At 38.3% G+C, this 22,623-nt stretch overlaps 1 protein-coding gene across 2 annotated transcripts in view; it reads right to left on the bottom strand.

Moving 5' to 3' along the window:
* Positions 1 to 21,843, bottom strand: part of QSOX2 (quiescin sulfhydryl oxidase 2) — a 30,823-nt gene extending 8,980 nt beyond the window's left edge. Inside the window, exons 1-10 of one of the 2 annotated variants that reach the window (XM_064523880.1) lie at positions 21,578 to 21,843; positions 16,251 to 16,351; positions 14,823 to 14,871; positions 13,537 to 13,645; positions 13,267 to 13,357; positions 10,653 to 10,798; positions 9,441 to 9,584; positions 7,262 to 7,391; positions 4,324 to 4,446; positions 2,566 to 2,716 (exon numbers count right to left, since the gene is read on the bottom strand). In XM_064523880.1, the coding sequence (XP_064379950.1) occupies positions 2,566 to 2,716; positions 4,324 to 4,446; positions 7,262 to 7,391; positions 9,441 to 9,584; positions 10,653 to 10,798; positions 13,267 to 13,357; positions 13,537 to 13,645; positions 14,823 to 14,871; positions 16,251 to 16,351; positions 21,578 to 21,809 (1,276 nt within the window). In that variant the 5' untranslated portion in view covers positions 21,810 to 21,843. The remainder of the gene's footprint in view (positions 1 to 2,565; positions 2,717 to 4,323; positions 4,447 to 7,261; positions 7,392 to 9,440; positions 9,585 to 10,652; positions 10,799 to 13,266; positions 13,358 to 13,536; positions 13,646 to 14,822; positions 14,872 to 16,250; positions 16,352 to 21,577) is intronic. The other variant, XM_064523881.1, reaches the window with a different exon arrangement.
* Positions 21,844 to 22,623: the final 780 nt, after the last annotated feature.

Here is a 22,623-nt window from a genome sequence, read left to right as displayed (position 1 = left end):
TAGCTGCTACATACATGAGAAATGTGTGAGGACTGTCATAAAACACCTTCATTTAGAACAGCAGCACTCTAGTCTTCAACATGGGGAAAAATGTCTTTAAAAACAAAAATCATAAAAAGCAAACAATCTCTACTCAGACATTCAATATCTGTGATTGAATATGCATGTATAAATAAAAAAAGCTATGAGATTAAAGCAGATTAAATAACAGTATTAAAAGAAAGGCTGAAAAATAATTTTGGAAAGTTGAAATGAATTTCAGGCAAAACAGTTTTACCAAGCATACTAAAATACGTATGCAAAAAAAGAAAAACTACCCACAACAAAGGTAACTACTAGCAAACAACCTCTTTATGGAGGAATAGAGATTCATACACCAATTTTATTATATCTGTTCTTCCTGTGTAATTCTACAATCTTGAAAACTGAGGCAAAGTTCATTTTGTGGGGAGGTCTTTCAATTTTAGCCATAGATTAAGAAGAATTCAGACACATCTTTTCTAAAAACAAAACAACCCCCCCCCCCCCCAAAAAAAAAAAAAACATCACGAGCTTGTTCTATTCACACAAATAGATCCTATTACCTGAAGACACTGTTCATATAACTAAGCATGCTTAGGACTACAGTGATTTTATAGACCCTCTGATGTGAACAGTTCTGTTTGGAGGTCCTTTGGATTCCCTTACCCTGATCCCATCGCAGGTTCAGATTACACAGTTCAACATTAAAACATGTCAAATATAAACCAATAAAAACATTACATCAAGAAAGCCCTAGCAGGTTCACACTGGCTGTCAGACTCCACAAGTAGAGCAAACTATCAAGAAAAATATATCTGCTTTAAAAAAGAAAACAAACAATTGCAAAATGGCTCATTTTGTTTGTTTTTCTTTTATCAGTCCAGAGATGAATCTTCTATTAACATCTGCCATGTATCATCATGTAATCCTCCTTTTCTCTTTCCTCCCAAACTACTGCAATTCAGGGTAACCCTAATCTTTAAAGTGGACAAGAAGCATAAAACCCTACCTGTGGTGGGAAGGATTAGGGAGTACATCATGCTTTTTAGTAGATGGGATTTAAACAAGCAATAAGGAGAGGAAAACCTCCCAAGACATAATCCGACAGTCTCAGACTGACCCAATTCTTTTGCCATAAGAAGTGATCATCACATATCTGTCCCGATTTAAATTGATGGTTAAGTGTGCCAAAGAGTTTTCAGATTCTACAATGTATTTTTAACTTTGAGCTGACTAGAGCTCACACTTGAAACATGGGACAATTTAATATGCAGCTTTGTACAGTTAAGTATTAAGAACATTTAATTTAATCAGAACACTTGTAGCAATTGGGACAAACCAGTAAAGAAAAATACCAGGAAATTTAACTTATGCAGGATTCTGGTGAAAAGCTAATATATCACCCAGTACAAAAACCAAAATTCACCAGGCAGAGCATGGTACTGAAAGAATTCAGCCTACCTTCCCACAGATAAGGGGGAGGGGGGGAAACCCCAAAACAAATCAACTACAGAATGATTAGCTACTCAAAAATCCCAATTTTGCAGGAGATTCAATTTTAAGACTGAGAGATTTTAATTGTATTTACAAGTAATGCTGGGAAAATATATATAGCCAAAATTTGAAATAAACACTCAAAATATATATATATATATATTTTCCTTACAAACAGTAGCTGAAAAATTGTGAATTTTTGATCCATAAACATTTCACCCGGCACTCTTACATTTCTTGCAAAAAAATTTTAAATGCCTTAAATTAAGAAAAAAAACCCAACAAATGAAAACTAAATAGAACTGTAATCAAACAAAGCACTGTCTGAAAAGAATAAAATCATATGGAAACCAGTATTTTAGCATTAGCAATTCTACTTCCATTTTGCTTGGAAGAAAGAGCATATATCCAGCATTTTTCTTACATACAAATCGGCACCAGAATATTAACATTGTTTCAAAAGATGCTGCAAGTCTAAAAAATAAGCAGCTTCACAGAACATCTGCAAGGAAGTTAGAATATCACTTATAACACATCAATAGTCGCTATGAAAATTTAAGTAAAAAAAGAAAAGAATCAGTCATAACATTCAGTATCTACGAAATTAAATTAAAGAAAGATTGGCTAACGGTTGTTATGCTTTTATAGCTACTAGGCCATATTGTTAAATCTCATTCTTTTCCAATTAAATTAACAGCACAACCTTGGATAACCTGGAACAACCTTCAGCCCTCTCTGGAAAAAATAAGTTCAGACCTTCTGTTTGAAATTCCCTCCTTTTTCTGCTTTATTGTTCACATACCTTATTTACCACTTGTCTATGCAAGGACGAAGGGACACGACTTCTGCCGATGCCTGCGAGCTGCAAGCCTTGCTGCAAGAAAGCTATGCTCTGACCCCTGCTGGCACAGAACTGAAAGCCGAGCCTCGAAAGCCACTGTCCTCCACGAACATACAAAGATTTGCTCTAATGCTTTAGTTTTTCTATCACACAGCAAAAGCGCTACATGCATTTCTCTCCTCCAAGTGTTTTGCGTAGCTGCTGCTTACCTGTATGCATCAATGCCTTTGGCTGCAGTGCAGCTTGAACAGTTAAGGTATGAAACAGCTTCCAAAGGGAACACGTATAACCTCTCAGCTCCGGTCTGCTGCCCTGACATCCGACCCACTGAATTCGCTTAGTGAGAAATATCCCAGAAATCTGAAAAGAATATGTATTTAAGATCTATGCAGCTCTGGGACCTAAATTAACTTAAACAATTTTGGAAATAATACTTAGCTACTGAACATAACAAACATTAAATAGCTTCAAAGTTCTTGAAACATGCTTTGCATTTTTGCAGTTCTTTTCACATATTTATCTGTAAACTACTTTATCGTTGAACATACAAGCTCTTATACATGTTGGAAACAGCAAAGAACTTGAGACAAGCAAATTCGCATAACCAAACACATGCAAGTAATCCTGTACAATGTCAAAGTGACAGGCTGAAACAGAACATTTTCTACCTGAGAAAAGATCTGTGATTAAATAAGCTTACAAAAAAACCCACTTCTTGCTAATAAACTCATGTTTAAGGCAAAGATGTTCAAAACTTGGAACAACCCTGAAGTAAAATCTCTGAGATATTCTGATGAACTGTTGTTAAATTCATCCTTCTTGCAAACATATTACATGACATGTAACACAGTCATTGATGCTAAACCTACCAAGATGCAGATCATGAATGTCTGATTAGTCTGACGGAATACATGCAATAGCTTAACTTGTAACTTTTTTTAGGCCCAGTATAAAAAAAAAAAAAATTCTCACATACACATACATATTCATATATGCATATAACATTATTGTAGACTCAGGCCAAGTTATAATTTCACTAGGCACAATAGAAATACCTTATTACTCAGTAAGAGTGACCTGACTTATAGTAGTAATGTATTAACAGGATAACGTGTAAAATTGATCACTATTTCTTCTAAATACAAAACCACTATTTATTCAACATATCGAAAAATCTAGTGTAAGATTTCAGATTTAGTGAACTTATCTCTCTGCTTCCTAAAACACACAAGTTTCCAGAATTCAGATAGCAGTCTCAGTTCATGGGAATAAAGATTCATATTAATTTCTGTACAGTGACGGGCCTATCATATTGCTTTGCATTACCAAACTGAGATGGGATTCCTAGTAAGGTCTACATTGTGGCAGGAAATTAGAGTGTTTTCTAAAAATGCTTCAGGAATAATGCCCACTTCAGTGGGTAAATACCTCCTCTTTTAAACTCTGACCTTAATAGAATCCTGGTGATAAAATAATTGGTGCATTCAAAGCCTTGAAAACCAATCAGAAAGAAAACAAAACATGCATCTTGAGCATCCCAACGTATGACTAGCATATGGAATGAACACACACTGGAGAGCCTCTCGTTCAGCTCAGTTAAAGAGAACAGTGTCAGTGATAATATACATCATACATGTGTTCATGCCTGTTTTGGAAAGGTATGGAGAGCAAAAGCAACTCAAAAATTTCTGCTGAGAATCTTAAATCATTTGAAGGTGACACAAGGAACATCTATATGTTAGTGATTGCTTGTTCATTATAAAACTGAGACAGGATTGCATATTTCAATGCTCTCATTTCAATTCCTTCCTAAGAATTTTTTTTCCTAGTAATGATTTCACTTCATTTTAACCTTCTTATAACTCCATTATGACTGAGGGACTATCAGTAAGTGATGTCTTAGATTTATATAGAATCTTATCCTTTACTAATGCTGTATTTTATGCTGGAAACTAGTAACAGCTTACCCGCATTTTGTTGTTGACCAGATCTAGGATAGCATCATAAGGGATTTTGTCTAATGGAAGGCTCACCAGCCACTCTTGCAAGGTCTCTAACAACTTTACCACAGGCTGACGGCCAGGAAAAAGCTGGGGGGGTGGGGGGGGTGGGAAAAAAAATTACCAACATTTTAAAGCTCAAATCTCATTAGCACCAAGACAGTTCTATATTCTATATTATATCTAAACATATTTTTTCTCATTTTTAAAAGCTTCATTTAAACTTAACAGACTTTGTTACATGCAAATTAATCATTTGTTCTGTTTCTCAATAAAAAGCTATTTGTTTATGAAATTTAACAAGTTGCATGCACGTAAAGTTAACCGGTAAAACGCAGCTATTCAATAGCACGCAGAAATGCTACAAAACAACTTTTGACAGGTTATGTGGAATTTTGCATTGAGGTAATTCAGATCAGTATATAGCTCAAGAAGGAATTTTGGCAGGGACCTCTAGGGAACTTTTAAATGGTCAGCATGTTAGTTTCACATCTATTCTCTCTAACAGTACTGATATCAAAGTATCATACACTTCAAATAGTATCTAGCCCTTTGGATCAAAAATTCAGATGGAAATGAAGACATACCAGATTACAAATTGAGATTGCCAAATCATCTTTCAACAGCGACTTTATCTAAATGACTGGAATGCTTCTACACACATTTATGATCCTAATTTTTCAAATTACTAAACAAAACAACTAACTTCACTATCCAATAGTAAAATGGAAGCCTATTAAAAACATTACATATGGATTATTAATATCTCAACTTTTATGGGCATAAGAACGAATGAATTAGAGGCATATGTCCTTTCTCACTCTTAGAAGATTAATCTCAAAAATTAGTTCTTATATATCTTTTGTTCAGATTTTTGTAAATACAGATGATGCTGGTTTTCTAGAAGGGTATTTTCTTTTTCACATATGTAACAGTGATTTCCAAATACTTGCAAGTTAAAGAACTCAAGGTCTGGCAGAAAAGTATGAGGAACTGTAAAACACATCTGTAATGTCATTATTTTACACTAGAAATGGTACTTTGCATTACTGATGTTTCTAATTATTACAGAATTCATTAGAGTATGCATAGCATCTTCTAAGTACCCTTCCAGAGGGAGCAGTATTTCAACAGATGAGGAAACAGTCCCTGTATCTGCTACATTAAATACATACAGTAATTTATGACAGAAGATGCTATACTTCTGCTAGTTCATTCTGTATAGTAGTTGTCCAACTATTCATAACTTCTCTCACTGGCTCAAAGGCCATTTACTTGATACTGTGCCAGTCTCATGGGCAAGAACTCCCTTTTGCTAACTGTCTGTACAGGATCTAACAGGAGGGATCTTGTGCATTGTTTGGGTTCAAAGACAAAGCTTTTACATAGTCAATAATAAAAGAGTACACCTCTGAACTACTGACTGTATATTATAATTATGTTAACTCCTGTAGGATCCCCAAAATGTTGTGCATAACCATCTGAAAGACAACAGTTGCAGAGCATCTCAGGTAGATATCAGTCTCATGGAGGATTCAAAAGAATGGGCTCCTGCACTAAGAGCCAAAAGACCTAGTTCTGCAACAAATAAAATCCCTGAGTAGGAGACTGGAGACTGGATTGGTGTGACACATTAATTAACATCACCATAAATGCTGTTAAAAAAGAGGATAGTATACAAAGTCCTGAAGTCCAGATTCACAAAGCTGTTTTTATTAATTGATTGCTAAATATTTAGTTAAAAAAAAAAAAGAGGGTGAGGTAGAGAGTTAAGCTTTTAAAACCAAAGCTTATAGCCTGCAAAGGATGCATATAGTTATGGTACCAACATTGCACACTTTGGCATACTGACAGTCTCAAATCTAAAAGATCCTAATGGAAACACATGAGAATTATGAATGAGAACTAGAAGTGTTACACAACAAGAAAATGCAAATAAAGGACAGCCTTCCCCATTTACCCAATCACAGTCTGGAGATGAGAATGCAACTAAAAGAGAGCATTCCCCATTTATGCACTAATAGCCAGGAAAGTAAATTACATCAGCTGGCCAGGAGCCATCAGGAAGAACAGAGGATGTTTTAGGGATAATATGATGGAAAGATTAGCACTACACTTTCTTAAAGAAATGAGGCCAGCTGGAGATTTCTGACCTCTATGGCCGTAGGGGGGCAAGAAACTGTCTGATTTTCAGATAAATCCAGATACTTGCAAATATTTCATACAACCCTTATTATTCCCTTAAATAGCTATTGATTTGCCTTGTTTAAAATAAAATGTTTATTATTCAGTAAGGAGACATTGGTTATTTCAGCTGACATTACAAAGTTAAATTATTTTAATTTTTTCAAGTCATATCATGTTACATTACTTACATTGCCCCTTCATTCAGTGTAATACAAGCATCTTTATTTTTGAAATACTGTACCTCAATTATATTCAAAATTTAGACTCAAGTTAGCAATATCTTTAAATGTTCAATTGTTTTATGAACATTATATTTGTCAAATAAATATGATAATATGCATATGCACTAAAAAAATCTAAACATCAGGAATGAAAAACAAGGTTCCTCTCCCCCCACTCAAACACAGTGGCTACTCATCATGAAAATCTGATAAATGGGCTAAATTTTTAGTGTTTGTTCTATATGCTGCAGACCAGAGTCTTTATTTAATTTTGAGCCTTCTAAGATGACATCAGTCCTACAAGTATTTCAGAATTGCATACAATAGCTCAAAAATAACATTTAAAGAAACCCACAAAAGTTTCGTATCTTAAGCTAGTGAAGAAACAGGTATTTAAACATATTTTGAAAGACATTTTGAGAGGTGTACATCACATAAGAAATTCTATGTTAGAGTCACTTTACTCTCACAAATAATCAAAGACTAGAAGTGTATACCTTGGCAGAGACAGTAACAAAATCCTTGAAGGTCTTTAGCTCTGCTCCCTCAAGTGTCTTGTGCGTAGCAAGCTCTACCCGGAGCAGGTAATGCAATCCTGATTCAAGGTCAGCCATGTACAGCTTAGATCTGAAACACACATATATAATGTTATAAAGTGGCAGGTTTCTTTTGCTCATTTTCTCACCAGTCATGAAGGTAAAATTGATATATAGTAGGTGTCATTAAAACCTCAACATTTGCCACTCCACAGTGATTGCAGTATATCCTACACCAGGTATGGGAAGATACAGCAGTAACTACAGCTGTTTGCTATGGTGAATGTCAAGCTCAATGAGTTTCACTGCACTCCACTTTTAACAGAGTAGTTTTACATCATTTTATGTAGCCATTAGACAAATGAAGTATAACCATACACATGAAGTTTTTCTGTGTTTGAGTAAACTTCTTGCCTCCTAGCCAACTTTACCATGTAATGGAATTATAACCTGACATTGAGGCAAGGAAATAGCTGGTGTAAAGAAATTACAGCTTCTCTTCAGAATCCAAACAAATCACAAATTATACCCTATGAAAAAGGGAGCCTTTTGTTTAACAAAAGTAGATTACAAACAGAGCGGGAACGTAAACAAGACTGAAAAAAGTCGGTTAAAAAGGACTGAATATAGAAATCCGCTCTAAAATGTAGTAGCTTTACTGTAGGTTATTTGCATACAAGTTTAACAGTCAAATTAAATCATATCAATCTTGAGACATAACTAAGCACCTCATGACAAGTACAAGTAAAACATCTAAAGCAAATCAAAAGATTTTAACAGTTCTTCACATTTGGAACTATCACAGCAACAAAAAAGACATTCACAACACAAAGCACTTTACAAAATACAAATGCATTAAGGTAAACACCCTCTCTTTCAACACTTTCAGAATATAACCTTAAGTCAGCATGATGCAGGGAAACATAGCAGTACAAGTAGAAGTTCATATAATTAATAGAGCTAAACACTTTATATAAGAGTTCAAAAGCACTATCACTTCTAAAAGCAAGCAGAATTAAAAAGAAACAACTAGTCAAAAAACCTTCTGTCCCCACCCTGAAATAACAAGCATTAAAATAAATAAATTTATATAAATAAAATGCAGAATAATCTACATTCTTAACAACTCAAACTACAGGCTTATTCTGACATTCACCTCCTTATTCAATAAGATACTCACTTATATTAAAAACAGTAAAATTCTGTTGAATTCAAGTTTCTTAAAGAGATATCCATATGCATGCATGAGATTCGCAAAAAAACCCTATCTGGAAGACACTTAGACTGGAGATCCATATCAACAAGATTTTGTTCTGCTGGAAAGCAGCTCAATTTAACTAGGTTGTTCTGATGATGGTCTACATAAAATATTTTATTATTGCTTTTTAAAGAAAATGACACTAATAGCCTCCATGAAATGAAAATAAGTATGAAATGAAAGCACTCAGTCCTACATCTTTTCCATCTAAAGACACTGAGGGATTACCTCTCTGCAAAGCCCTTGTATCCTTCTCTCCAACACAGAAAGAGGGTAAAGATAAACCTTACTGGATCTGGTATGACAAATGTCTTTTCTGGTGACTTGAGGGTTTTCTACTACATTAGCATTTTCCAAGCACTTTCTAGTGGACGCTGCCTCACTACCATACACACACAGAATTCTTGCTGTCTGTAGAAATGAGTCACAGTTCATTGCTATTTTACTATTTACTTTTTTCTAGAACACTGATTTCTTTGCTGAAGTTTTCCAATAATTTAAGTCAGTGATCTATATATTTCAGGTACTGGTTGATGAGTCCTTGGTATTTTTACATCAATTAAGTAGTTAAAAATACTTTCTAAAAATCTTTCCTTCCATAGCAGTGCAGGTATTTGCTGCCAAAACCCAAATACTAAAATCCCCCAGTCATGCCACCTCTGAAACATTCAGAACACCAGTCACAGTTGCAAGAAGGTTACCTTCAGTTAGTAGAAGCTGCGTCCTTGCTTCTTCCTTGCAATTGAATTAATTCACCAGTGTTACCCAAACACACTGAGAAATGGATATGTTGAAGCAACAGCTGAAAGCAACGCTTTCTGCTTGATGCCATCATTTCTCCAATAAACAAGCATTAATCTGAAAATCAAGGGTATCACTTACTTATCAAACTCCTTCCACACCTTGATTTCTGTGTTCTCTTCTTTGTTTTCCTTTATAGGCAGCTGAAGTGGCAAAAGAAGTTTTTTTCTTACACCTGGCAGTGACTTTAAATACGAAGAAAAGAAAGACCGTAGAGGCTTCAAACTGCACACAAAGCAACAAAGAAAAGATTATTTCAAGATTATCTCAAACTAAGTGAATAGTCAAGGTAAATTAGTATATTTTTGAAATAAAATCTTTGCTTTGTTTTCTGTTTTACAATTCTGGTAAAAGGTGTTATATTTTGATACGAAGTGAAATGAAACACTGTTCAGTTTAGGAACAGTAATAATAAAAAATAATTTGGATTAGTGGCTTGATATTCCATTCAAAATAAGAAAAAAATGTCACATTCACAAAAATTCAGATGATGTCAGTTCACCCTACACAGGCAATGTTCACATGGAACAAATATTTTGACTTGGGAGCAAGTTTGTTTGTTTCTTTCTTTTTTTAAGAGCTTTGATAATTCATTAGCTTTCTCACTTTTATTCTGAAGTATTTTCTTTTCAGAACTATCACAGTAATGGGTAAAAGCTACAAACTGGCAATAGTGGTAAACAAAAGTAATATTAGGTCTCTTATTAAAAAAAGATAAGAATATTAAATGGTTCATTAAAAACTACCAGCACATTGCTAACAGCGTATCACAACTCTGAATATCAACATTGGCCTTGAGCTTCTTTTTCAATTTAAAAAACCTTCAAAATTGCCTATTTCACAAAAGAATTTTGTCAGAAGTATCAACTTGTTCTTGTAGACAAACATCACACGGGTTATAATTAACTGCCCATGCCATTTTGGCTGGCCTTTCCTCCCATATGGTGAAATCTAACTTCTGCAGGCTTACTTCATATTGGTGTATTATAAGCACCCACGAAGAGTAAACTGTGTAACAAGGCCATTAAATACGATTATCATATATATAGCCAATGGGAGAAAGGTCTAAATAGTGCTCAAGATGGACAATTTCCAAAGACAAAGAAAGGGAACAGAAAACTTCAAACAGTACAATGTATCAATTACATGCTAAGATAAAATGTCATTATATAAACATAAACAAAAAGGTTATAAAATAGCCTCCTTTCATACAGAGTAAGTTACGGCAACTGCTATAGCTTAAGTGAACCCCCTAAAGTAGCACACATCTCTCAGAGACAGATAACTACTTACATGTTAATTAACCCATGGGATCCATTTGGATGCAACAGATAGCATGAAGGGACAGAGGTAATACCGAGTTTCTCTAGAAAAGGCTTATCAAAATTCAATGCTCTCTTTACCACAATGTTCTCATACTGAATCAAGTCTAAGATAACCTGGGTAATGAAAAGATAACATGAATTATACATTGCACAAGGAATATCCAATCTCGTAGAACAAGACAAGCAAATAGGTGAAGTGCATCATCCTTTAAGAGTATCATTAAACTGTTCACCAAGGAAGTGCATTTACTAGCATTCTCTGGACACTAACAATTTCTGTTGAAGAAGATTTACCCCTCTCTGGAAATGATTTATTCCCGCCTTCTATCTTTTTCTTGTTCTGCCCTGATCTTTTCCCTTTGAAATCTAAAATCTGAAGAAAACATGAGAATGAATGAATGATAAAATGTCCTCAAACTTTAAAACAGCCCAGACGACACTTCACAGGAACCAAAAGGTGTATGTTTCATGTTATATATATATAATGTGTTTAAAGGTAAATTTCAGGTAGCAAAGAAACATTTATTTGGTCTCACTGCTTAAGGCATTCTGATGTCAAAGTCCATAACTTAGAAACAATCAAGGGCTTACATAATTTAAGGCTTTGCCTGACAAGCCCTGTCAAATCATGCTGTGTAATCAGTGGAGTCACAGTACCTAGCTGTTCATCCAGCTCTTTCTGTCTACCAACCCCACAGCAGAGACTGCACATTGGAATATAGTGCCCATACCTCAAAAGTTCCAGTCCATAGTCCAGCATCTTAGCTCAAACCAATCTTCCTCAGCTGTTTAAACCTGATGCTGGGCTTTTGCACTGGAGCAGCTGGAGTGGGCACACATTCTTTGCAAGGTGTAAACTCCAGCAAAGGGTGTAGGAGGCAGAAGAGGGTGGTAACATGAAGATGCCTCCAAGATTTGCCAGGATTCAACTATCAAAGTTCTTTGCCAACTACAAAGTTGCACCTATGAATACGATGACTCAGTTAAAGCAGCGAAGATTTGTTCAAACCCCTCCCCAAACAAAAAACCCCCCAAGAAATCACACTGAACTCATTCCTTCCCTTCCTAAATCCTTGAAGATCCCACTGCTAAAGGCAAAGCTCTTTTGCTGCTCTAATAACTGCACTCCTCAGATCCATACATTAGTTTACGCTCTTCCATCACCATTTCAAATGCTCCATTCTTACCTACGAAACCTTCCAGGTTTCAGACTCTTCTTATGTTTCTGCTTGTCCTTCTTTTACTTTTACCCCTCTTCTATATTTTTTACTGTTCCTAGTTTCAAAGTTTCCACCGCGCTTCTCCCTTTTGGGTGAGTATTATCTTTGCTATGCTTTCCCTCACTTTCAAACTTGTATTTTAAAAGCCTCTTCTCTCTTCCCATCAATGCTAAACACATGGCCTTTCTTTCTTCAGCTGTTAAGACTTACATTAAGTTTGTCCATATTGCCTTACATATACTGTAAACTTGAAAACGTGATGTTCTTTTCTATTTCACTAAGATGTCCTATAAAGCTAAAATACTACATAATATTACCAAGTATTTCTCTGCCTGAAAGCAGATTCCATTTTCTGTTATTCAGATGACTCTGAGCTTTCCCTATAGCAGAGGGTAATAAAATTAAAGTGAGTGTGATAAAATGCTGAAGAATTTTATGTTCATCACCCTTCTTCTTTTCAGTAAGGCCCACGTGTATCAACACAGCAGTTTCCAGAAACAAATGTCTGGAAGCAGTCTGCTTCTCAAAATGATTTCCAGTTTTGGCAGCACACTCTCCTCCACTTACACAACTGGGCCATCTCAGCATCAAATCTAATTAGAAACATTTCACAGACACTTGATGTTTCTACACAGATTATGCCTAGATAATTATGCAATTTATTTTCTTTACTTATCCTAAATTTTGGCAGCAAGAGAAAAGTAACAGTTGCCTAAGCTAACAGCAGGCTCATTAAGTGCAGATATGATGCCAAATTTAATATTTTACCGGGGGGCGAGGGGGAGGAGGGACAAGTCAAAAAACCCCCCAAACTTTCACTTCCTCAGTGCCTCAGATCTGTGAAAACATTTATTCTCTAAATCAGGATGACAGCATAAAATTTCTTAAGACCTGTATGCAAAGAAAAGGAACCGGATATTTTAGATTACTATAAAGAGCTGAAATCACAAAAGCTGCCCAGAAGAACAAATATTATGAATGGTTCTCTAGCAGTAATAAAAGAGTAAGTCATGTATAATCTGACAATATTTTTCTTGTGATTTTCCAGGTCTTGAGACTCAAAAGAATTGCGGTAACAATGAAACTGATGAACTATTTTTCCAATAATGTATGAAAGGAAGAAGTTAACATGACATCGTGCTCAGTTTTAAGCAAGTTTTTTTGTGTGACTGAATGCAACTTTAAAGCCTTATGTCATTACTTCACTTCCTGATATCTCAAACGTGCATAATCTTTTTATCGCCTCTTTAATCTGGTCCTATAATCACAAATATTCTTGCTGGGCTAAATAATATGAAACCCAGCTGTATTATTGGTAACATTCATTTATAATAATTTTTTCATTCATAAGTCATACATTACCTCTCGTCCAACATAGGAGTTATTACTTTCAAACACGATGGCAGTATAATGAGGGCTACTCTTGTCAAAAAGAGAAGTAATATCACTGGACCTTTTAAGAAAAGAAAAGCCACTTAGCACAGGAGAATGTAATAATCTCATTGTTATTGATGCAATTTCCTTTAATCATCTTGTAGCAGAAGTAATAATCGTATAAAACCGTACTTAAACAAGTCTTTTTATATTTTATTTAATTAGCATAACCAGTTGTGTTTTAAACAAGGAACTTACGAAACTGGATCCAAGGGTGGGCAAGCAGGTGGTCTCAACTCTTGAGAATGGTTCTGTAAGAAGTCAATCATCATCTGGCGAACTGTTTGCAGCTCACGATCGGCTCCTGCTGAATACAGGTTACAAAAAGAAGAAAACAAAACAAAACCAAAAACAATCCCCCCCCAAACCACCCATAACACTATTCAGAAAAGAGGGAAAAAAGACTCGCAGGCAGATTTTCTCACATTTGCATGCTTTTGTAGGTTAGGTTTTTGTTTTCAATTTTGGTTTAAAAAAGCAGGCAATACTATTTGGCTTAAGAACAGGGAATAAGAATTTAATTGTAGTATTCCATTTTAATGTGAAGGCAAGATGGTATTTAACAGCTGCCATCCTACCTAAAAATTAAAAACACCTCAAGACTTCTCCAGACCTAACCATCTGCCTACCTTGCTGATTTTCTCTTCAAACAATGCTTCATTCTAAGTCTGTATTTAATTTTGCAATACTTGTATTGGGAGACTTCAGCAGCTTTTTTGACATAAAGATATTTATCATGCATTAAAAATTGCACAGGTGTACCATTCTTAGCAAATCGGCCAGGCGAGGATACTAAGCCACATAACAATAAAAGCAAATAACTGAAGTGTGAGGATATTTTAAGTTATTTCTTTTAAAGGAAATAAAATGTAGACGCTCTCACAAATGCCAAAAGTAACAGGTACAATTACAGTCTAATTCTACATGAAGGGCTAATGGTGCAGGTGGTCTCTCTTCTGACCTCTGGCCTGTTAAATGTTAATCCATCGGAAAAGACAACATTACTTTTGTCCACAGACAAACCACTTGAAGTCGTGATCCTGTCAGACACAGGGGATAAGCCTGTTTTCAGTTAGTCAACATCTGAATAGGGCTTTCCCAGCGAGATTCAGGATGCCTGGAAAGCAGCTGATGGATCAAAAAAGCATCAGAGTCAGGACCCAGCAAATGGAATATCATGCTGGTGAGATGTGTTTTGTTTAAAGGAGTTACAAAAAATGATCCAACCATTTGTGAAAATTAAGAGCTACACTTCTGAACATGAGGAGTGAACAACGCCTGTGCTTTACCTGCCTAAAAATCTGCCTGACATTTCATTTTCATACAGTACTTGTAATGTCACATCCTAAAGAGCTATTCAGTGTCCATTCTAACTCTAGATGTCTAAATTAATTGACTGGTAGAGGGATTTTGCTTATTGTATGACATATTCCTCAGTGATGGGATAAATGCTTTGGAGATTTCTTAGAGTAGGATATTCTTACCTTTATAATTTTCTCCAGTTGTAAACTGCTTTGTAAATGCTTTGAAGTACTATGCAGGAGGAAAAAAAAAAAAGTATTCCTTTGAAAACAAGTCACCGCATGAGACGAAAGCTCAGTTTAGAGGCAAAAACAGCTTTCAAGAGCTTTTACTTGTTACCGCTCTAATTACACAACATCTCTATCTAGCTATCTGTACAGAAGACAGCTTTCTTTTAGCCTATGTGTTCAAAGACCTGCTTCACAACCAGCATGTATGAGGATCGCTCATATATACCCCTAGAAATGCTAATCCAACAATCAAACGAATTTTTAGAGGGAAAAAACCTCCTATCATTATATAAGTTCCTTATAGATTTTTTTTCTAAAAATACTTCAGAGGCATTTTGAACAAAAAAATGTAGTACTCAACACTGTATACTGATTTATGACTGCAAGCATTAACCTGAACTAATGATTACCAGATTAGTACTACTAACTGTGGATATGCTCAGAACACTATTCACATATTTCTCAACTCCCTCCAGTGGTTAAAACATGGCATATAATGGAGCTTGACTGCCCTCTGCTATAAAAAATAAAATAGAAAACACTCAATGTCTAATAAAGAATACATTACAATTTACCCCCACAGCTTTAAAGAGGGGGAGGGGAACCCCAAAACCCACCATTGCTTTCTCTGTCTGGGTAGGACTCCATAACTTCTACAGTAAAACTTCTACTGTTTCCTTTCCTATTATAACAAACAAAATCTACTGACATCCATCCATCTATCAGTTTCTTTTAACTCTTATGGATAATAATTATACAGATCAGAAAAGACAGAGAAGTTAAAAATTGCACTTAGACCTGAAAATGAAAAATTCTAGATTCTTTTGGCAAACACTAGATCGCTTTCAAAGTCAGTTTGAGTGAATTTTGAAATTAATGAGAAAAACAGTGAAGAATTAATCCAGGCTAAGTTTTTAAATGGAACACGTTAATGAAATTGGGCGATTTCATGATGTAGTTTCAATCTACTATATTTACTTTCATATATCACAACTAAAAACATTATTAAAATCATGAACATTTGCATCTAAGATGGTTATTTATACAAATTATTATCTAACAAATATGTTACAACTGGTTGTTATGTACATGTAACAATATACTGCTTTCTAGAAGGATATCTTCTGTCAATAAAAAGTTTTCAGACTCAGATCCGAGGGCTGCATTACTGTTCCAGATGACTGCATCAGCTATTCCACTCAGCAAAAAGAACCTGAAATCATCTTTTATCAACCCTGCAGTCTTCTCTACAAAATCAAAGAAAAAAACCAGCTGAAGAACAATAGTTGCATGTAACGCTCTGAGTGAACATATTTGTTCTGGTTCTAATTAGTATAAAGCACCTATCATTTACATAATGCAATATATCATGCCACTTACCCTAAAAGTTGGATAATAGTGAATACCATATTCTTTACATGTCTCGTAGTTCTCTTCTTCCCCACAATCCAGCACACCAATTCTGATCGCAGATTCCCAATCTAAAAAGAAAGATATCTTTCCATTTTCAGCATAAGTGATCATGGATCTTAGCCGACAGATTAGATCAGTTCCCATGGAAATCAATAACAGAACTCCCATAGATTCCAATGGTATTTTTTTTTAAAAAAAGCGCATTGGTTTGATCCTCATTTGCTATCCATTTCTATCCTCAGCAGCAATATGATCTACTCATTTTTAACATAACTAAAACCCCTCCACTTTTCTTAGTTGCATCAATATTTTCAATAAATCTAAATGAAAAAAAAGAATCCCAACACACAATGCAACATTTTCAGGACTTAAGACATTTTACAGAATCCAAGCAGGTGAAATAGGGGCCAATCCAACACTTGCAAGATACAGTATCATTCTCTAGCTTCCTGCATCTGCCAAGCTTATTCAGCTAAATTCACTCTGCACGCTTATTTTACAAGATGAATCCAACAGTTATCCATCCATATGGCTGTCAATTACATAACTATAAATTTCATGCATCTTGTATCAGAGTTGATTTTAACACAGTCTTGCTTTCGATGAGCTTGCAATTTTCTCAGAAGCCTGAAGAATCACAGTCCCCAACGAGGCACTCCAAGGCTCACATGCTGTCCCTTGAAAGTTGTCTTATTTTTTTGTACAGTTCAAGAATACATGAGATGTATTTAAAGATATCTGAGTTTTAACTGAAGGGCTACATATTTTACTTGGGACATCACTGAACGTTTCTTTTTTAAATGTTTCACAGCAAGAGCCACAGAGTTTAAGTATTTCTGCTTTTGAAATTTAGCTTGACCTTTATTTGTCTTTGAAGAAGGATGGAGCAGCTGACTGAGAATTTCAGTTGTACTGAACATGCCAACAGCTGAACAGGCACCAGTAGTAACTACAAGCATTCTAGCAGATGGGCATGTATTCACATGAACACAAAAGATACAACAGTCTATTTTATCAAATAAAATGCAAAATAAAAAAAGTTTGGCTTCTCGATATTTATCTCATTCAACTTACACCACTCCTCCTCCTTTTTCCACCTGTCTTGATCCTCCTCCACATAATGAATAGAAGCACTATAAATATAATGCAAATAGCCAACCCTACAACAATGCAAACCCATCGCTAGCTAATACTTGGGTTAAAGAGCACCAGCTGGGATGTGCGTTGCTTAGCATCCCCTTCTGCTTAAAAAGGAGCTTTTCACTTCTAAAGGATGTGACAGTCCTCCTTCTGCAGTGCACAGCCTAGACTGTATACATTTATAGTGGCACTGTAGCCTATTTTTTTTAAAATGCTGCTGACCATTCTATTTTAAAACAGCATTAGTATTTCTGAAATACCTTGTAACACAGCCTAGATTTTAGTGATTGCAGGCTGAAAAATGGGGCAAAAAAAAAATCTATATGGAGCTTGTTACCCTGCCTTACAACACAGTAAAACAATCAGCATACCATTCTTCACATGAAAAATTTTGTCAAATTTGAGCAAATAGTTTAAACATACTGGAGGTTCATAACATATGTAAACTAAGGATAAAGTTACTGAGAGAAGTTATGCTAGAGACTCAAAATAATTTCCATTAACTCACAAACTGCATGAAAGAGGTAGACCAGTGATATTATTTTAACCAACACTACTTCTGCTTATGCTAAAGAAGTTCCAACAAATCACACAAACATATTGGAAAAACTGGAAATGCAGCAAGTTGGTCAAATCTACCATTTAAAAATGCTACAGAATACCAACATACCAGGCACAATGCATATCTACAAAGACATTTTTCCTTGCATAAACCTGGTATATTCCCTCCAACAGGTATATGCAATGTGATGTATTATTTTCCATTATGAAGCTTCAGCAAAGGAAGTAAGAGATGTATCACAAGGAATCTCTGAGTGCTACTTGAGTTACATAGGCAACACATACCCCACTTCCTGATTAGTGACAAGGCTTCTGTAATTTCCCATCAAAAGCATTTAAAGAACAATTTCTAGAGGAAAATCATTATTGTCAGATTCAGAACAGTTATTTGTGTATATAATTCACGGATTATTTTGTATGGGATTTCCAAGGGTTTGTTACTTCTGCACAGAAAATTATTACATACAGCTCTAAACCACAAGCATTTTGGTGGATATACTCAACCACGTTTTAAAACAGCAAAAGTACAATTAACTAGAACAGCAGCCTTGTACACTATTATAACAGAACTAAATGTGTAATTAGGAATACATTAGCAATGCCTCTAAGCTTGAAGTCTGTTCTGAGACGAGTATCGAACTGAAAATGTAAATTACACAAAAGAAAACACTGTTCCTATTTCTCAGAAGCATTTCTCTCTGCTACATGGTTTGCAATGATATTATTGCAAGATTTAACAAATGAGAAATGGAATAAAAGTGAACTGTATTAACACAAGCCTTCTATTTGTACAAAGGACTTGCATCAATGTAACTGAATTCCTAGATCACTGTAGTTAAATTTGCAAATTTGGTATCGTTTTCTAATACAGATGAGCCGGCATACTCAAAGTTACTTGAAATATCTTACCACATAAGTAAAATATTTTTGAAAAATAAATGTTGAGACAGTCTGAATAAGTAGCTGAAATGTTTTTCTGATAAAGCTACCAACAAAAAGTGTGACTATTCTCAGTTTCCTACTAAAATCCATTTGTCCCGATTTTAAAATGGAAACATTTTGTGGACAAATGAAACCAGTTCAAGGCCAAGTGCATAATATCATTCACAGTTAGCTTGACCGCAGATGAAAGCTTACTACCCTCAGGATTGGACTCGTTCTAACTGCAGATGAACAAGAATAAAAAAATACGTATTTGAAGTCATTGTAAGTTATGAAAAATATTGTCTACAAAGGTATTATGCTGCTGTAGAAACATGTCCCTTTCTTATTTGAAAAAGCTTCTGTTGAGTTCAGGCTTTTCATGTTCTTCACTGCCATATTCTTGTTCTTAACTTGTCTTCAAAATAAAACAAAAAGAGGGAAGCTAAAATGTAATAGTGTTTTGGCCACAAGCATATCAAATCAGAAAGTGAAAAAGTTACACAAGCTTATGCAAAGAAACCAGAAATAAAGCTTCTGTTACGACAAACAAAAAGCATAAAAGTAATGAGTGTTTGAAATGCTTGGAAACCACTATGGTTCTGTGTTTACAGGTTTTGGAGTTTTTGCTCAGTCAGCATTCTTCAGTATGTGACAAACACACCAGGTCCTGTTTTCAATGAGGCCTGGATTTTGCCTCCATTTCCACATATCTAAAAATAAATATACCTGAAACTGCACCTGCATTTTTTAAGTGTTAAGCGAGGTTGATACTTTTTCACATGCAAGGATGTCTGAGACTTCACTCTGTCAGACAACCTGAAAAATCTTTCTTGAGTTAAATGATAGATCAAGAGTCGTTTAGAAAGCATTTCACACCACCCTATTAACCATAACATTTCCTATACAAGTTCAATCTCAAGTCTTCTCCGCACCATAGCTACTCAATTTAACTGACACCAGGAGGGCCGGTTTGTTCCCTTACACTAGATCTACAAATACAGTAAAACACTTCAGCATCTGAAAAAAGAACTGAGCAGAGTTAGACATAGCAACAAAAGTCTCCCTCAGTATAAACTGAGAGTATATATTTTTTAAGCAACTTTTTGCCAAATCTGAAAATCTGACTACCACTTAGCTTTGATGTTTCTCTTGTTTCCTGCCAGTACTTTCCCCCCTTCTATCTAGAGGTCACTTTGAGCATTCATGCGACATTGCAAGATGTAAACCAAGCACACATATGGCCTCTCCAGTGCCACAGACTTTATTATGCTTGGTTTAGCCTTTAAAATAGGTTAGTCTCTTTACAAAACATTCAAAGGACAAAATAACATTGCCTCAAAGAGTTTACAGTCTAAACATACCCCCTGGGCCTTAGTGCATCCACTCGCACTCTGCAACGCATACGGAGACCTTCGCATGCAATTCTGCGGCTGAGCACTGCATGCGTTTGTGGGGTAGCGATATTTTATTCCTGGATTCGTCTGAAACCTTCGGCTTGGAGCCCTGCCGCTATCCTCCATGCCGTGCTTCCGCCCGTGTACTACTCTGACAAAGTGGCGAGGGCTTGCCCATCACAGGGGAGGGAAAAAGAGGGGTGACCCACACATGACGAAGCACTGTCGTGACCCACATGTGATGAGGCTCCACTGCATGTGACAAGGCCGTGCTGTGACCTGTGTGACGAGGCACTGCCACGCATGACCCACACGACGAGGTGCCGCCACATGTGACAAGGCCATGCCACGACTTGTGTGACGAGGCACTGCAACACGTGACCCATGTGTGACAAGGCCATGCCGCAACCCAGGCACCACCCCTGTGCAACGAGGCTCTGCTACATGTGATGAGGCAATGCCGTGACCCACGGGCGACAAGGCACCACGTGTGACCCATGCGTGACAAGGCACTGCCACATGTGATGAGGCCAAGCCACGACCTGCACATGAGGCACCGCAACACGTGACCCATATGTGACAAGGCATCGCCGTGCCCCACACACGACGGGGTGGTGCCAGGCGTGACAGGGCCGTGCTGTGCCCCACAACAGGGCACCACCGTGCCCCACACACGACAAGGGGCCGCCACGCGTGATGGGGCCATGCCATACTCCCCAACGAGGCACCGCTGTGCCCCAGACGTGATGGGGTGCTGGCACATGTGACAGGGCCATGCTGTGCCCCACAACAGGGCACCACCATGCCCCACACGTGACGGGGCGCTGCCATGTGTGACAGGGCCGTGCCCCCCAACGAGGCACCGCTGTGCCCCACACATGACGAGGTGCCGCCATGCGTGACAGGGCCGTGCCGTGCCCCCCAGCGAGGCACCGCCGTGCCCCACACACAATGAGGGGCTGCCACGCGTGACAGGGCCATGCCATGACCCCTAACAAGGCACCGCAGTGCCCCACACACAATGGGGTACCGCCATGCGTGACGAGGCCGTGCTGTGCCCCCCGACGAGGCGCCACCGTGCCCCACACACGACGAGGCGCCGCCGCGCCGGGCCCACGCTGCACCGCCCCGCCCGGGGCCCGGTGCCAGCAGCGCCGCGGGGGCGAACGGCCTCGCCGCGGGGGCGCCCCGGGCGGAAGGGCCGCGAGCGGGGCCGGGGGCCGGCGGCGCCCCCGCACCGGGCCCGGGGTGGGGGGGCCGCACACACGCACTCACCTTTGACGTCCCCGGCCAGGGCCCGCCAGGTGGGGGCGAAGGCGACGCAGTGGCCGCACGACGAGCTGTAGAACTGCACCACCCAGGCGGCCGAGGAGTTGAGGAGCGCCCGGCGCACCGTGCCCGCCGCCAGCACGCGCAGCGGGTCCTCCCCGGCGCGGTACAGCCGCGCCGCCGCCGCCGCCGCCGCCAGCAGCAGCAGCGCCAGCGGCCCGCCGCCGCCCGCCGCCATGTTGGGACGCCGCGGCGCGCGGCGCGGGGAGGGGCGGGGCAGCGCGCCCTAGCAACGCGGCGCCCTAGCAACGCGCCCGCCCTGGAGACGCGGCCTAGCGCGGCGCGGGCCCCGCCGACGCCATCCCCGGATTAGCACATGCGCTCGTTTACCGTTGTCCCCTCAAATCTCCCCTCAGGTTGTTTCGACCGCTGTCATGTCCCCGGGCTGCCTTCAGCAGCCTCCTCCAAGGGCGGCAGCGATCTGAGGCCGTTCCCTCCTTCCCCCACCTGCCACGAGCGCATCAGCAGAGCCGGGCGCAGAGGTCGCAGCTTTTCACCACTGTGTTTACATCCGTTTCGCTCTTATTAGGCCACTCAAAATTAGTGAGGTTGTTAGGAAAATTGAAGAGAACATCAAACAGAGATATTCTGGTCGTTAGGCTTTAACACGCGGGCAATCTCTGCCAGAAACGCAAGTCTCAGCGCCATGGAGCTTTTTATTGAGCAGAGACGGAAACAGGGCGGCCTGTGGCGGCAGAGCCGGGTCACCTGCCCGCGCGCAGCTCCACGGGGCACAGACTGCTCTTCAAAACTAACGATAAGATAAAAGCCCCACACATCTGGTGCTGCGAGTTTTGAAAGGGGATGTAAAAAACGCTGTGCTTTCATGTTCAGATCGGTTTTGAGCTAGGAATGAGTTTAACGCCTTTCACGGCTGTAGCAAGTGTATGAAAGTCTCCTTTCGTCTGTAGATACGGGCTTAAATGCTTCCTTACATTAGTAGAGGCAGAGCAAAAACAGCATAGAGACCGTCCCCCGAGGGAGGATTGAAA

The sequence above is a fragment of the Dromaius novaehollandiae genome, chromosome 20 (genome assembly GCF_036370855.1).
Source record: "Dromaius novaehollandiae isolate bDroNov1 chromosome 20, bDroNov1.hap1, whole genome shotgun sequence".
NCBI lineage: Eukaryota > Metazoa > Chordata > Aves > Casuariiformes > Dromaiidae > Dromaius > Dromaius novaehollandiae.
Note: the sequence above shows the minus strand (reverse complement) of the source record. Positions and strands in the feature narration are given on the sequence as shown.